The 15615-nt window shown below is 32.6% G+C and overlaps 1 protein-coding gene across 4 annotated transcripts in view; it reads right to left on the bottom strand.

Annotated features, from left to right (window-relative positions):
• Window positions 1–3680: 3680 nt before the first annotated feature.
• Window positions 3681–15615, bottom strand: part of Snx13 (sorting nexin 13) — a 152201-nt gene continuing 140266 nt past the window's right edge. For 3 of the 4 annotated variants that reach the window (XM_046463512.2, XM_046463511.2, XM_046463513.2), the window contains 5 exons: window positions 14518–14589; window positions 12181–12326; window positions 11860–11928; window positions 9616–9728; window positions 3681–7203 (listed from right to left, as the gene is read on the bottom strand). In XM_046463512.2, coding sequence (XP_046319468.1) covers window positions 6956–7203; window positions 9616–9728; window positions 11860–11928; window positions 12181–12326; window positions 14518–14589 — 648 coding nt within the window. In that variant the 3' untranslated portion in view covers window positions 3681–6955. Of the gene's footprint in view, window positions 7204–9615; window positions 9729–11828; window positions 11929–12180; window positions 12327–14517; window positions 14590–15615 lie in introns of all 4 variants that reach the window. The other variant, XR_006855969.2, reaches the window with a different exon arrangement.

A 15615-nucleotide genomic window follows, 5' to 3' on the forward strand; every position in this document is an offset into this window, starting at 1 on the left:
CTTTTTCCACATTGTCTAGTTTGAAATGAAAGAGAGAGAGAGAGAGAGAGAGAGAGAGAGAGAGAGACAAAGAGAGGAAAGGAAGGAGAGAAAAATCCGGCTACTCAACATCCTCCAGGTTGCTAAGGAAGTCATTAAGTTCCAGAGGAGCCTAAAATAATCTTTCCCACCAAATCGCAGTCTCCTTCCATCACACTACATTCTCACTGATATAAATGTCATTAAAAAAAAGAAAAGAAAACTCATATATTGGTCTTTCCTTTAAAAACATGTGAAATTTCAATTTTTTTCTTAAACTTCTGCATGCATTCTCTTCCATTTGATGCTTAATCTTTTTTTGAACTAATTATCTTAAGTAGTCCATATAAATGACCTTTTTGTATGCCTAATTTCTAGAATAAATTGGGTGAGTGCCAAGTATAAATACAAGGATTACAACTATAAACATTTGTAAACAGCTAAATACTTTTCTTCTTCAAGGAGAGAAAAAGACATTTTCCACTTATGAACAAGTTTGCACATAGTAACCTTGCTTTTATAACTTCATCCATGAGCTAAAAAAGTAAGGACAAAACTTACCAATCTGATGCAGGAGGGAAGATACAAAATATCATAGGGAGCTGCTTTCTTCCTAGCAGGCAAAAACTTTTTTCTTGACCTTTTTTTAGTGAGGTCATAGGACTGCCTAAGTGAGACAAACGTGGAAGATTCCGCAGACACTGGGATAGGCTGCAATTATGAATGTGAAACCAGTTGTTGGTCTGACTGAAATGCCAGTAGACTGGCAGACAAACAGACAAATGTTGCTTGAGACAATCAGATACCCCAAAACAGCTTCCCAACACTGCTTCCACAAATCTAGAAAGTAGCTGTATGCTACTTAAAACCAGAACCAGACTTGACCAAGACCCAGAAAAAGGTGGAGGAGCAGCTGAAAACAGTCAGCAAGGGTACAAGTTCTAATTGCCGAATGAGATTCACGACGTGTTCCTAGAGCAGAGAAGGTGCATTGCATATACAGTCTCCTTGGTACCTGAGTCACTTGGGCATCCCGATGCAGTGTTCACCTTCCACAGGAAAACTCAGAGACAAAAACATTTAAGAAGAGAGTTGACTTTCAAATAAGACTGTGAGAAAATTTTCAGGCTTTAAAAGTACAGTTGTTTGAAAGAAAAATAAATTTCACGAGTATAAATATTGCTGAGTTAATAGTACTTATGTTATTAAGTTAACAATTAACCTGGTCAGAGAATAAAACAATATTCTCACACAATCATTCACCTTTCATCTTCAAACATCTTGAAAATCCCTTTTTCTTGGTTTATTTCAGGATGGGAAATCCCACCCACTTAACCTCCTCTAGCCATGAAATGCTTCATTAAATGAAGTCAAGACAAAATACTTGGTTTTGCTAACTTCCAGGGCCTACAACTCAAGTTTAAACCAGAAGGAAGGGACTCCATTTACATTTTTACTACCAGGCAAGCTACAGGTTTGTCAGATGTTTACTTAAGGAAAAAAGAGTCAGAGTTGAAATCTTCAGTCCCTATTTTATCTTAATTATGTGATGGAGATTTGGTCAGCGGTTTTCAATTGGTGACTATTTTCTCTCTACTTGAAATCCTTACCAGACATTGTTTTAGCAATTTCTAAAGATATTTTTGATTGTTATAAAGGAGGGAGGAGGAGGAATGCTACTGGTATCACCCAACAGGCAGAGCCCAGGGATGCTGCTAAATATCCTATAACACAAAGGAAAGCTCCCACAATAAAGAATTATGTGGTCCCAAACAGTGTCACTGTTGAGAAACCACAGCTTAGATTCAAGAGCCAGACCACCTGGGTTCAGTTCAACTTGAGCACTTACCAGTTCTGAAGCTTTGGACAGCTTACCATATTATGCTTTTGTTTTGCCATCTATAAACTGGAGAAGATAAATTAGTATCTATACTTCAAAAGGTTGTTGTGACTATTAAGTGCTATGTAACTGTTAACTATGGTAATTTATTGAAAATACACTATTTCGCCATTTTCTCGGATTACTACATCTATACCAGTATCATTTAAGTATGTTTCCTTTTATCTACATCTAAATTTTTTCTGCCATGTTTTCACTTCTAGGTGTGGAGCAGAAGAGTTAACATAGTTATCTGAAAGGAGGTCTGCCAAATATGTTCACCCTTGTTCTCAGGTTTTTGAGAACTCAGGGTTTAGCAGTTTTTCTATCAATTACCCAAACTGATGAAGTGGCTAAGTCTAAACCACACAAAAAAACATGGTTTATGCCAAACATACACTTTTCTTTTGAATCTGGAATTTTGGTAAGTGCCAGGCAGAAGGTACTTAACATGACTTGCTTCCAAATAAAAAAAATACATGTAAACTCTCAAATGAGTTTCTCTAGATGGCAACATTTTTTCATAAGATAAAGAACCACTGGAAGCTTTGAGCCTGGTTTCTCCCAAACTTTGTCCCAGAAGCTTTATCCCTTTGATCTAGTTCTATATCCTTTTACTGCAATAAATCTCAGCTATGACTATGACTATATGCTCAGTGCTATGAACAGTATGACATTTCTCTCTTCCCCTTGCATTTTCTAGTTACTACTCTGGATCATTACCAGCAAAATCTTTCCACTTCTCATGAGATGCATTCTATCATCCCTCACTGAGTTCATTATTCTGTTACTCCCAGCCAAGTTACATTCTAATATCTGCTATATAATTAGTTGTTAACTTTCTATGTTCTACTTTTTTCTCCCCAAAGTTCCAAAAACATTTTTTTTTTTCAGTTCTTTTATGTTCCTTAACTAAAAAGAGACTACAATTCCTTTTTGTTTTGTTTCTCTCCCCCAATAATTTTTTTTTTCAAACTATATCCCTGGGGCTGTTTATGTTAAAAGATTCTGTGGTTACTAAAGTTTGAAAAATGAGGCAAGCAACATTAAACAGATTTCTCATAAAATTTCTTTGATATAATCATTTAAATTGTGTAGAAACATTATGGGGTTTTAGGCAGTTCTTACATAAAAGTATAAAACATTTTCCTTGTGTTTTTTTTTTTTTCTTTTTTTGGTGGGGGGCAGTCTGGAGGACTGAATCCAGCGTCTCTTGCATGCTACGCAAGCACTCTACCAATGAGATGTATCCCCAGTCCTCAGGAATATCTTAAAGGGACTTATACTATCATTTTAAAAAATGTTATGTCAGTCCCTGGTGAGGTAGCAGTTATCATATCTGATGCGTAAGCAGTCCATAAATATAACAACTCCACAAAAGCTACAAATATTATGACCAACCACGTATAGACACATTGCTGAGTACTAAAGCTAATATCTTTTAGAATAATAGAACTGTCTAAAATATTAGCCAAAAATATGAATTTGAAATAACAATTACAAATTATTAATAAATTACTAAGTATATTTTTGTCTGTGGGAAAATAACTTTATACTTTTATATGATAGGGCAGTATGAAGATTTTTTTAATGTTGTGATAGTAAGTTATTTGTTCCAAGAAGGAAAAATTAACTTTGGATGGCTTAAGTAACCAACCACTCAATAGGTCATCTATCATCTTGGAATCTTACTTGCTTAATTTCTAAAATAAAAATATAATACATACAGATATTAGAAATAGGACTATTGAGCAAGTTTTAAAGTAACAAATTACTAAATAAATTCAACAAAAATGTTTGTTAATACTTTATTAGTATTTCCTAATGGATAGAACATAAGGCAAACCAAATAAATTTTTTCATCTTCTCTTTAGGTAATAAAAATAACTGACATTCTGATTGTTTCTTCTTTGATAAGAAGGAAAGTATTGATAGAACAGTTAGGCACACAGTTGACACTTACTGTACAATGATATGCACAAGGTATCTTTTAACAATTGTAATCCTTAAATGTGCTCTTTATATTTTCCCTTGTAATACAGGAGCCATGCTCCTATGAGCAATATTTGTCAATTATAAAAGAATTTTACAAGGAGTGACAAAAAGACTTTTAAAACAAGTCCTTAAATAAGAGGATGCAGCAACAACGGAATGTAAGTTGTTGGGTTAAGAAGACAGTTTAAACTACATCTCAAAACATTAAAAATTCATTTATTTTACAATTACTCAAATACACATGCATAAAATGAAAATATTGCACAAAATTAAAATTTTAGATGTGAAATTTGTATTGTTCTTAATTTTTTAAAAAATTGGTACACTTTCTGGTAGCACTTAACTGTATGATTTTTTTTTTTTTTCAAACACCAGCTGCACAAACTTAAAATGAGCAAACTGAAATATTCAGGAAAGTTTTTAACGTTTCTTTTTTAAAAAAAAATTAAGGCTAGCCAAGTGCATCCATTGGTCAATGGCACAATTGTTTTCAGCAACTATTCAGAACACCCTAATTATAGGAAATGCTCATCTAAGTGCTATGTTTAAATCATACAATCAAATTTTTAGGTGAATAAACTATGATGGTTTCTAAGTAGTTTACATGTTACCTGAAAAATCAGAAAACCCAAACAAAGACTGATTAATTTTGAAGGTTCATTGCCTAAAGGCACCACTGACTTAAAAACACATTCAAAAATCAAATATCAGAAGACATAACGCCTTTTCATGTATATATCCATATATGCAATAAATGCATTCAATGTAACAACTTTATTAAACATAGTACACTGTACTTGACTCATGAGTTAAATATTTTACACACAGCTTGACCAAGTCATTTAAAAAGTATCTCTAATTTTAGCATGACCACGGCTCTCTCTGATGTAAAACACAGATGTGCATAGAGAAGATGCATCACCGTTTATAGACTACCATTTGACATTTCTGCTTTTGAAATATAAACTCTTTTAAACAAAATTTACTTTAAAAACCCATTTACTCAAATAGTTTTTGGTATGATTGCAGTTAACTTGCAGGGCTCGGTTAGGAAAATTTGCTATCCTACATGACCTTTCTTTCCCTGGTTGATGGTCAGTGTTCCTCACATTATATAGAGACTTTTTTTTTTTTTTTCCACATGTACACACTAGGCTCTTGCATGAATTCTTCTGTATACACTTAATTTATTCATGTCAAAAATATACTTGAAATGGGCAGGGGTATGTATGAAAATCATTGCACTTATGGCCATGCTGATGCTTTCCACAGATAGGTTTCACATATCCCACTTTTACAGCCTGGGATGAGGGGAGGGGCTGGGACAGGAGACAGACTAAGTAGAAGAAATAATTCTTCCATCATAGCCACTGAGCATCTTTTTACACTTGCAAGTTGCAATGAAAGGGATTTCATTTATGTAATTCTGAAGACATGCAACACATGCTGAACATGTGTACAGTGCAAGTACGCACACAGCATCATTAATAAATATGATTATTATAAAGCTTTAAAGGAAGGATTTATCCCATTAATAGGCTTCACTTTATAAGTAGGGTCTAAGTGAAAACAAGACACTAATATCTTGTTCCAATCTTAAAGCTCCCAAATAACTGGGATACCAATGCTCTGTCCCTTTATCTTAAGCACCCGGTCATTCTTTTAATCCTGGCTCAGTGGTCTGATAAGTAGCTTCACTATTTTAAGGTTTTAGTGTTAAAGATTTTTAAAACAAAAAAAGCTGACACATCCAAACCTTTAGTCAATGAAGTATTTAAAATTATGCAGAAATCCTGCACACAGGAGATATGAAGACTTTAGAGATGGACAAAACAGAGTGAGGAAGCTAGGAAATGTAGAGGCTTCAAAACTGAAAAAAGTATTTTGTTTTGTTGGTATAAAATTATTTTAGGGACTTTAATGTATACACCAAGGGGTTTTGCCTACTAGCTTTATTTAGAATTTTACATTATGCGAAATATAAATAAAAGCATATTTTAAAAAATAGTAGAGTTCTGTTTTCATTATTTATTTTCATATATATACACATAATAGAATTAGGAATTTGTATGTTTACATATGTCTAATACACTCATTAATCTTCTGATTTGCTATTTTTGTAGTTACCTAAGGCATGTCTAGATCACGCAATTTTAAAATTATCATATGGTAACTTTCAATAGAGTACTGTTTTCTTTTAATTTCCAAATTTTTGGAAGGACAGAATGTATCTGGCAGTTCTTCCAACAAATTATTCCCCTTCTGTATAATCAGTAATCTGTTAAAAACTAATCATTTTGAAACTTAAGTGAGAGCTACCACATGCTTCTTTTTCCACACAGAACGCCAAAAAAACTTAACTGAGAACCATAGAGAAAAACAGAGCCCTTAAAGCAAAAATGAGTCAATTAAAATTTGTTCTATCCCAATGAATGATAAAATACAACCAAATACTATTTCTAGTTGGTTTCATTTTATACTGGTTTCTTTAATGTTACAAAACTGTAATTTGGGAATAAGGTTATTTCATTCTGTAAGGGCATTCTGTCATTTTTCCCATATCTGAAACAGATATTCTAAAGATCATTCACCTGGCAAGTCCACACTTACCTAAAATGATGACAAAGACCTACAAAATCATTATCTAAATCATACATTGCACAGTCTCCAACTATTAAAACAAATTAATCAGTTTATCTGTGAACCACTGTTTTGTGCTTTCCTTAGCTCTCATATATACACTCTGGCACTTTGTCATTGCTGGAGAATGCTGATTAGTTTGAAACGGAAGAGACCAATGTCATTCTTGCATGAGATGAGGGCAGTATCCTCTCAAAGTTGCAAATTATGCACCAAATCATTTAAGACACAGAAATCTCTCGTGGTAGTGGCTGGATTATAGACGAGAATGAGAAGAACCAGAGTCTTATAGATGTATTAATATTCTATTTTGAGACACTAAAAGACTGGTGCAGACACAACAGTTTATGAGTTAAGCCCCAGAAGATCTGTCCATACCATTAGTCCTGGACAAAATGAACACCAGCTTCATAGATTGGAGTGTCACCTTTTTTGTAAAGAAGGCGCTTGAGTAGTTTGAAGTTTCTGTTTATATTTCTGCATCTGCTTTGACCGTGAATGCAGTTTGTTGAAAAGTTCACGGAATTTATACTGTGGAAATAAGGTTTCTAAAAAGCCTTCCAAGAAGACATAAACCATTCTCCTATTTAGCTGGTTGTGCTGAAACATTTCAAAAACACGAAGAATGCCTTTCCGTGTTGTCTCAGCTCCAATAATGTGCTTCAGTTCATCTAAATCAAGAAGGGGAAAATACACAGAATTCATTGTTTAAATAAGGCAAACAAGGCTTAAGTTATGATCTTAAATGAAGTATGTAAAGCACACAATAGAGTAACTGATAAATAGCATGCATCCAGTTAATGCATTTCAGCTGTTTTATAACTGACTTAAAATTATGCATGTCTGTATGCATGCACTTACCATCCACTTATACAGTAGACACTGGGAAACAATATGGCACAGGGAGAATAAGGATGCAAACTCAAAAGAGTGCAAATTACAGTCGCAATCCTGTCCTGTAATACCCATGTGATATCCTTTCTCTGTTCCCTCATTTATTAAGTGGGGATTTCTAATAGGCAATATCCTTATAAGCTGTCATCTGTAAATTCTATAACAGTACACAAACATTCTTACTATATCTAATGAGCAATCAGAAACGCTATAAGTTAACAAACTAATCCAAGATTGTGAATAATGTTTTACCAGTACACAAGGAAAAACCCCCACTAATCCATGATCTCAAAAACAAAAAACAAACAAACAAAAAAAAACTGTAGCATAGGAATAGTGCCACAAAAATATTAAAAGTATAAAGATGTTTATTGTGAGATAATAAGGAAAATGTGTCTTTATGGAAATGAAAACTAGTAGACTTTGCTACTTGGGCACAATTTTTGATACATATAAAGAGATGAAGAATTAGCCTTGGTGGAAAAAACATCAAAGAACAAATGAATAGTAAGTGTAAAAACAACAATCATATTCAAGAAATGGGGATAGAAAAGTCATGCTGAATTTTAGAATTCCTGTAAGAGAAAAGTAGAGAAGAGAATGGAAAAGTAAATATGGTATGACAAGCAAGTTTGGAATTCACCCAATGAAGTTATAGAGATGGTGGAGTACAGGACCAACATATATGATTATTCTAGAATTATTCATAATCAGAGCCCCAAGCATAAATATTATTTTTGTTCCTTGAGAAAGGAACCTGAAACTTCCAAAAGATCTGTACTTACCCAGGAGTGTAATATAGTTTAAAGTAAATATGCTGCAAGTTTACTAAAAAGCAGGCAACAGATTATGTATAGACATAATCATATACTTTTCTATCTACCTTCACTTAGATCTTCATACCCATGTCATCTCCATGAGGCCTCCTCCCTTGTTCATTCTATCTACAACTGTAATGCACCTGACATTACTCATGCCCCTTCCCTGCATTACTTTTCTTCTTAGTATTTACCACTATTATACTACTTAATTATTTGTTTTGGGGGTATCTTCCTAAGAGAATGTAAGCTTCAAGAAAGCAATGCTATATGCAAAGAACAGTGCCTGGTATGATACACTTTCAATAAATATTTACTAAATAATTCCTTCCAGTTGTACAATTAAATCTGTCTGTAGCACAATCTGGTTATCATAAAAGTATATGAAATATCCTATACAGTTATATTGTGTGAACATATGAATATGCAACAAGTCCTACCATTAAGTACAACTATATGCACAAATATAAAATATGGAAAAATATTCTAAAAGTTACTCTTTGTTTTTCTAAAATGTTATTCCTTTGCTTTAACACCACCAAGTGCAATAGTATATATGTAAGAATTAAGTTATGTGGCAAATTTCTAATTTAATTGACATAGGAGAAAGCTTAAAGTTTTATAAGCACAGAAATTGGTACTATTTGTTAGTAAAGAATTTATAAATATGTCTTATCCATTTTCTACATCCATAATTAAAATACAGAGAAAAGTTATCTAGGCATTTTTAAAGATATTTATAAAAAAATAAGGGGCAAAACCTCCTTCTAGCCATACAAAACCAATTTTCATATTATACATACAGCCTCTCTCTTATGAGAAGACAAATAGAACACATTCTTCTAAGAGAGACAGCCATATCCTAAGCAAGTAACTCAAATTAGAGCTACTATGTATCCCCTTTGGGATTAAAATTTAAATCACTGAAGATTAATAATAGACCAATCAGTTGTTTCTATGTGGAACAAACATTTTTTTCTTAAAAATCCCCATTTCATATTCTTTTATTAGGCCATTCATCCATCACATATTTAATGATTTAATAACCAAAATGTTTCAATGCAGCAGAGTGAAGTGGTTAAAAGCACACGCTTTCAATTCACTCAAAGATGAGTCAGTCCTGTCACTTAGGAGTTAGAAATCTCTGGAAGATTATTTAGCCTCTCTGAGGACTGTTTCCATACATATAAAGCTATGATATTAATAGTGTTTTGTTTCACAGGACTGTTGGTTAATTAAGAATATATAAGAAATACCTAGCACAATTATATAGTAAACCATTAAGATAGTAGTTATTATAATAAAATGAAATAGCTAATCTAGCATGATAAATTCTAAAAATTCAGAACTACAAATTACATGCTCACTCACCTGGCATAATTGCAAGTAATTTAGTTTTTCCTGCAATTCTTGTTCTCATTCGAATAGCTTTATCTCTGCATGGAACAGACTCTGCTAAAATGCCATTTGGCCAAAATGCATCTCTGTTAGAGAAGATTAAAAATCTCTGTAAACATTTTCATTTCTAATGACATAAGTTAATGAAATTATTACAAATTTCTATAGAAAACACAAATGTGAATGGAAAGATAAAACATTTCTGAAAATTTATATAGTTATAATGATATTCAACTAAAAACAACTAAGTGAAAGATTTAATTTTAGGTGTAAGAGGATATCAAAGAAAAATGGCAGATATATTCTGCCCTTTGGTAGCTCAAAAACACAAAGACAACAAAATGGAATATACAAACATAACCAGACATTTAAACTCAAAAGTCAGAACCTCTGGTGAGACTGAAAATTGGTGCAACCACTATGGAAAACAGTACGGAGATTCCTTAGAAAACTTGAAACACTACCACCATTTGACCCAGTTATCCTACCCTAGGTTTATACCCAAAGGATTTAAAATCAGCATACTACAGTGATGCAGCCATATTAATGTTTATAGCAGCTCAACTCATAATAGCTAAACTATGGAACCAAACTACTTGCCCTTTAACAGATGAATGGATAAAGAAATTATGGTATATATACATATAATGGAATATTACTCAGCCTTAAAGAAGAATGAAATTATAGCACCTGCCAATAAATGGATGGAACTGGAGAATATTATTGTAAGTGAAATAAGCCAATCCCATAGAACCAAAGCCAAATGTTTTCTCTGATATGCAGATGCTAATTCACAATAAGGGGACGGGGAGAAGAATGGAGGCACTCTAAATTAGATAGAGGTGAGTAAAGGGAGAAGAGGGGGTAACGGGGTAGGAATAATAGTAGAATGAATCAGACATTATTACCCTATGTGCATATATATGACCTGTGTAACTCTACATCATGTACAACCAGAAGAATGAGAACTTATACTCCATTTATGTATGATGTGTCAAAATGCATTCTACCATCATGTATAAGTAATTAGAATTTTAAAATTTTGAAAAAAAAAAAAGTGAGCACCTGCTGACTGAACAATTCATCCCCAAACTTATGAGATCTTAAATTTGGATACCTTAGAGTTTAACAGCTTTTCTCAGTTGGTCCACTCCATTCTCCTTATAACTAATTCAACATAAAACTACATCCCATGCCCACAACTTATAAATGGATTGAGTCTAGTAGTCCTATCACACATACAATAACCCATTCACCTTGACTTTCACATTATATTTGATTCCCGTTTCCTAATGTTTGGTCCAAAGGCAGGAACTAAGCGAGAGAAACTTGCTCTATCCAGAATTGATCTGAGAGAAACTCCCCAAAACAATCCCTGCATTAGAAATCCTGGGAGCTTTAAAAAATCTGAAATGTTCAGGCCTTCCACTTGGTTATCTAAGACAGCCAGCCCTGCGAGCATTGGTACATGTTAAAGCTCTCTGGGTGTTTCCAACATACAGCCAAGGCTAGAAATCAATGCTACAGAGAAACACCATTTTTCTACCCTGAAACAAAATGAACATGCCAGGGCAGATATTCCAATTTCTGGTACAAAGGGGAGAAACCGTTAAAAAAGCCAGATCTCTCATTTTCTATCATATGTGCCTTTGGGAAAACTACTTCTCTTAATCTTTACTTTTCTCATCTTATCTCTCACTCCTCAATGATTGGCAAAGGGGAGGAACTCCATATATTTTTGTATATGAACCCATAAATTAATGTGTCAAAGCTGTTTAATTTGTATTATCCTCAAAAGCTCAAATATGTAATTAAAAATTAGACCATGGCCAGAGAGAGATACTTTCTTAGGAAGTTTCACTTAAAATCAAGGTTAGTAAATACAACTGAAAAAAACTTAATCTCTAAAACTAGTATTTTATTATATTGCAATCTCTATACTAATATTGATTATCTTAAAGTTATAGTACTGTGATAAAATGTAGCCAATCATCTCATTTTTTTTCTTTATATTCTTTCTATTCTCTTTTTAATAATACAAAGATAAGTAGTTTCATGAGACAAATGTTTCTTACAATGCTTACAATTTTTTATGTTCACCAAAGATGAGCAGAAACCAACTTTATGGCCCGGAAAGAAATAAAAGTAGTAAAAATTAGTGATAACAATGCTAAACTCTGTACTACCTGAAAGAAGTGACCGTGTCTTAAGATATACCTGAAACGTTTCACTGAGTCAGCTACTTGTTCAGGTGAGGTCATCCAATCAACATGGTCAACTATTTTTCTGAAAGCAAATAAATTTAAATGAATATACTTAAAATTTTAAAAGGTGAATAAAATAAATACAACTTTTATAAAGCATGCACACTAATCTGGGTATAAATATCTCTGAGAGCAACAGACTGCTTTAATTATCTTCTTACAGGCCCAGAGAAGATATTCTGCCATGAAGGTTGAGAAATCTATTTCTAGAAGTGAAAGTTTAAAAGATAAGTAATAAATAAGATCAAGCTCCAAAGGTATGGGAGGGATGTACCTATTTATAGTATCACCATATGTAGCTCTAATAAGCTGCTGAAGTAAGTTTTTGATATTTCTTCGCAACCACTGATTTCTCTCTTTTAAGTCAAATACTTCATCCATGAGAAGCAGCATTACCCTAAGTGGAATATTGTCATCCACCTGACAAAATATGGGAAGAAACAGAAATAAACGTATCAGAGTTACATTCACTATGAGTGGTTATTTTTGCTGCTTTTACAAACTGGTACTATTTCAGTAAATTAGAGAACAAGTTACATGATAGCCTTCAAAATTTGATGTTTCATTCTAATTTATGAAAAAAAAATATTTTTTTAGCAGTCATTTTGCCAGAATAGAAAATTTTACAATGATGAGTAAATTCCAAGGCTGTAGGGGGGGGGGAACCCACAAACTTCTCAAAGTGTATCCATCAAAGGGGGGTTCATGATGGCATAACAAAAGATGATTTCTCTCTCATAACTTTTAATAGAGGCTGTACCAGTTTGATCAAGCAAATGCTAGACTCTTTGCTTATTTTATCATGATATTTCTCATAAGAATGAAATATTCTCAATATCTGTTTTTAATAGTATAAAACAACACAGAATAAAGTGTTTGGCTTAGTAAGTTGTGAATATTTAGGTGTTTTAAGGAAAAAGAAGTTGAAATTCAATTCAACCTACATCTAAATTAACATTATAAAGCCACATTTCACTAGCCTAGTAGAATTTTCCTTTAGCTTTTAACAACAGAAAACTAGAACACTTTTATTATGAGTATTCAATCAATGAGATTACAAATTAAGAAGTGGAATGCTTTCATGTGCAAAATTATGTAGGAAGTAAAAAACAGGTAAGGATTTAGGATTTCACAGAATTGCCAGTAATTTTGTAATTTTTTTCACCAATGAGATTTTCTTCCAAATTATTTTTTCATCAATGTTACAATTTAAATATAGAAAAAAGAATATCTCATTATCATGTTGTAAACATTTTCTTAGTGTACTTTTCATTCCACAAACAGATGATTATTATAACTTTAAAATAGCTTAAACAAACCAGAAGGGAAAGGGAGACTCATTTCATTACCAAGGCAGAATAAATACTGCTCCATTTTCTAATAAAGCATATTCACATAGGTTTGGTGCCATACAACAATTCTAATAAGTAAGTAAACTGTAAACACCACAAACAAAAAGTTATGATGTTATGGATATTATACAAGCAAAACTCATAATAAAACATTATAATCTTGAAAAGGCAACAATTTAAAGTAGTTAATTATAAATAAATTTAATTGGAAATTTAAAGGAGATTGTTATTACTTCAAAATAAATCTGCCTAATACAACAGAATACAGAGCCTAAAAACAAATTCAAATATATATAATAATCTGATTTCTGATAAGACAGAAACACAATATAGGGAAGAACAGGCCTTTTCAGTAAAAGATGTTTGGGTCAACAGGACCTCTACCTCATTCCATATGTAAAAGTTAATCCCAGATGAACTGCAAATCTAAATGATAGCACAGTAAAACAAAAAGCATTTTATAGAAAATCACAGGATATTTCATGACTGTGCAGTAGGCACAGAGCAGATTATAAAATGCATTCTACTAAAAAGAAAAAGAGAGCTACGTAATAGACATGGGGAAAAGATCTGGATACCCACATACGACAGTTCACCAAGTAGTTGATAAACATGAGAAAGGTTCAACATTTCAGTCATCAGACAAATGTAAATCCACATGAAAAACAACAATTAGAATGGCTAAAATTAAACACAAAATATTGAATATTGAGCAGGATGTATACCCTTTAGCCCAGAAATTTCATTCCTAGGTGTAGACCTAACAGAAATGAGTGCTAGCTATGTTTTTTTTAATCCTAAAACATGTACTAGAATGTTCACAGGAGTTTTATGCATATTGTACAAAATTGTGCTCCATTTACAGAGAAATACTACAAAGCCACAAGAACAAAGAAACTACAATCATACAAAACAAATGGAAGTACATCGCAATGTTAAGCAAAGAAAGCCAGACTTAAAGGAGCACCTACGTTACAGTTTTTCTTACATAAAGCACAAAGGCAGGGTAAAGTTAGGGGTTGAAATTATCCTCGGTGAAGACAAGAGAGTTTAAGGGCCAATCTGGAGTACTGGAAATTTTTTATTATTTCAATTACGGTGAAGATTACATGGACATGTATAGTTTTTAAAAATTCACCAAGATTAACACAATATGTGTATATGAATGATACATACATATTTATCAAAAAGTTAAGATCTGCCAAGTATAGTGTGAATTCCAACTATTATATTTATTACCAAGAATAAAATTAACTCACATTATCATCAAGTTGAGCTGAGACTCGACAATGTTCAGGATCTGAATCAGTCTTTGCAATTAAAGGAGGCACCTAACATTCAAAAAAAAAAAAAAAGAAGAAAAGAAAAAGTAAACACAACAAAGTAGGCATTGAAAGAACACAATATAATAACAAACCAAAACAAATACCACCATTTGATTTGATTTTTGGTACAATATATAAGCACTTAAAAAATTTAGAATGGGAGACCTATATAGAAGAATGTTTATTTCATTACCCAAAGGTTTTTTTCTTTAAAAATGAATTGACTTTTGAATTTGGAAGGAGAAATTCTTAGTCAAACATCCACACTTTGTAGAAGAATTTAAAACTACTAGAGGTTAAGTGAATGGAAAACTAAACAGGAGCATAGCCAGAGAACAGAACTCTAATCTTCTTATACCATAAAAAGCTCTTGATAATATGTTAATAGGTTTAAGGAATTAACTCATTGTTACATAAGTTAAGAGGACAGAAAACAGAAAGAACCGTATTAGTCGAAAATCATTTGTCAGCATCAAAGGAACATTATAATCACCTATTTTAACCCCTTGAAGTTCTGGTAATGACCAAAAAAACCTAGAAAAGTTCAATGATTTTAGCACAAAGTCACAAATATTATGGCATCAGAAATAGTACTGTTACTCATTTCAGTGTTGGTATATTTTCCATCACTAGAAATAAAACTGGAGCATTATGAGAAGCATAAGAATTGATAGAAAAGTAAGATTTACCCACACTATTTTAGAAATTGCCTTTTATATCAAGGAATATATGCTTATGTATATTTGCCCTTCATTCAAACCTGACCAATAAACAGAAAATTCTAATAGCTTTATGATTTTTAATAGCTTTGACTATAATCTTAAAGAATATATCAAGATTATTTTAAAAATATAAATTAAAAATGCACTAAACTACTTGGTCCAGTAGCTTGATCTGCTAATGTAGTGAAAACGCTTCCTGGGAAACTTCTGTGCCATTAGGAAGAACACACACAGTACTGCATAGACCCAGAGGCTGACGTGGATAAAGACTTTTCCTCCCTTAGATCTGGTCATCTCTCCATCATATGAA

Source organism: Marmota monax, unplaced genomic scaffold, assembly GCF_021218885.2.
Source record: "Marmota monax isolate L192 unplaced genomic scaffold, Marmota_monax_Labrador192_F-V1.1 WCK01_AAM20220418_F8-fsc00057, whole genome shotgun sequence".
NCBI classification, from domain to species: Eukaryota; Metazoa; Chordata; class Mammalia; order Rodentia; family Sciuridae; genus Marmota; species Marmota monax.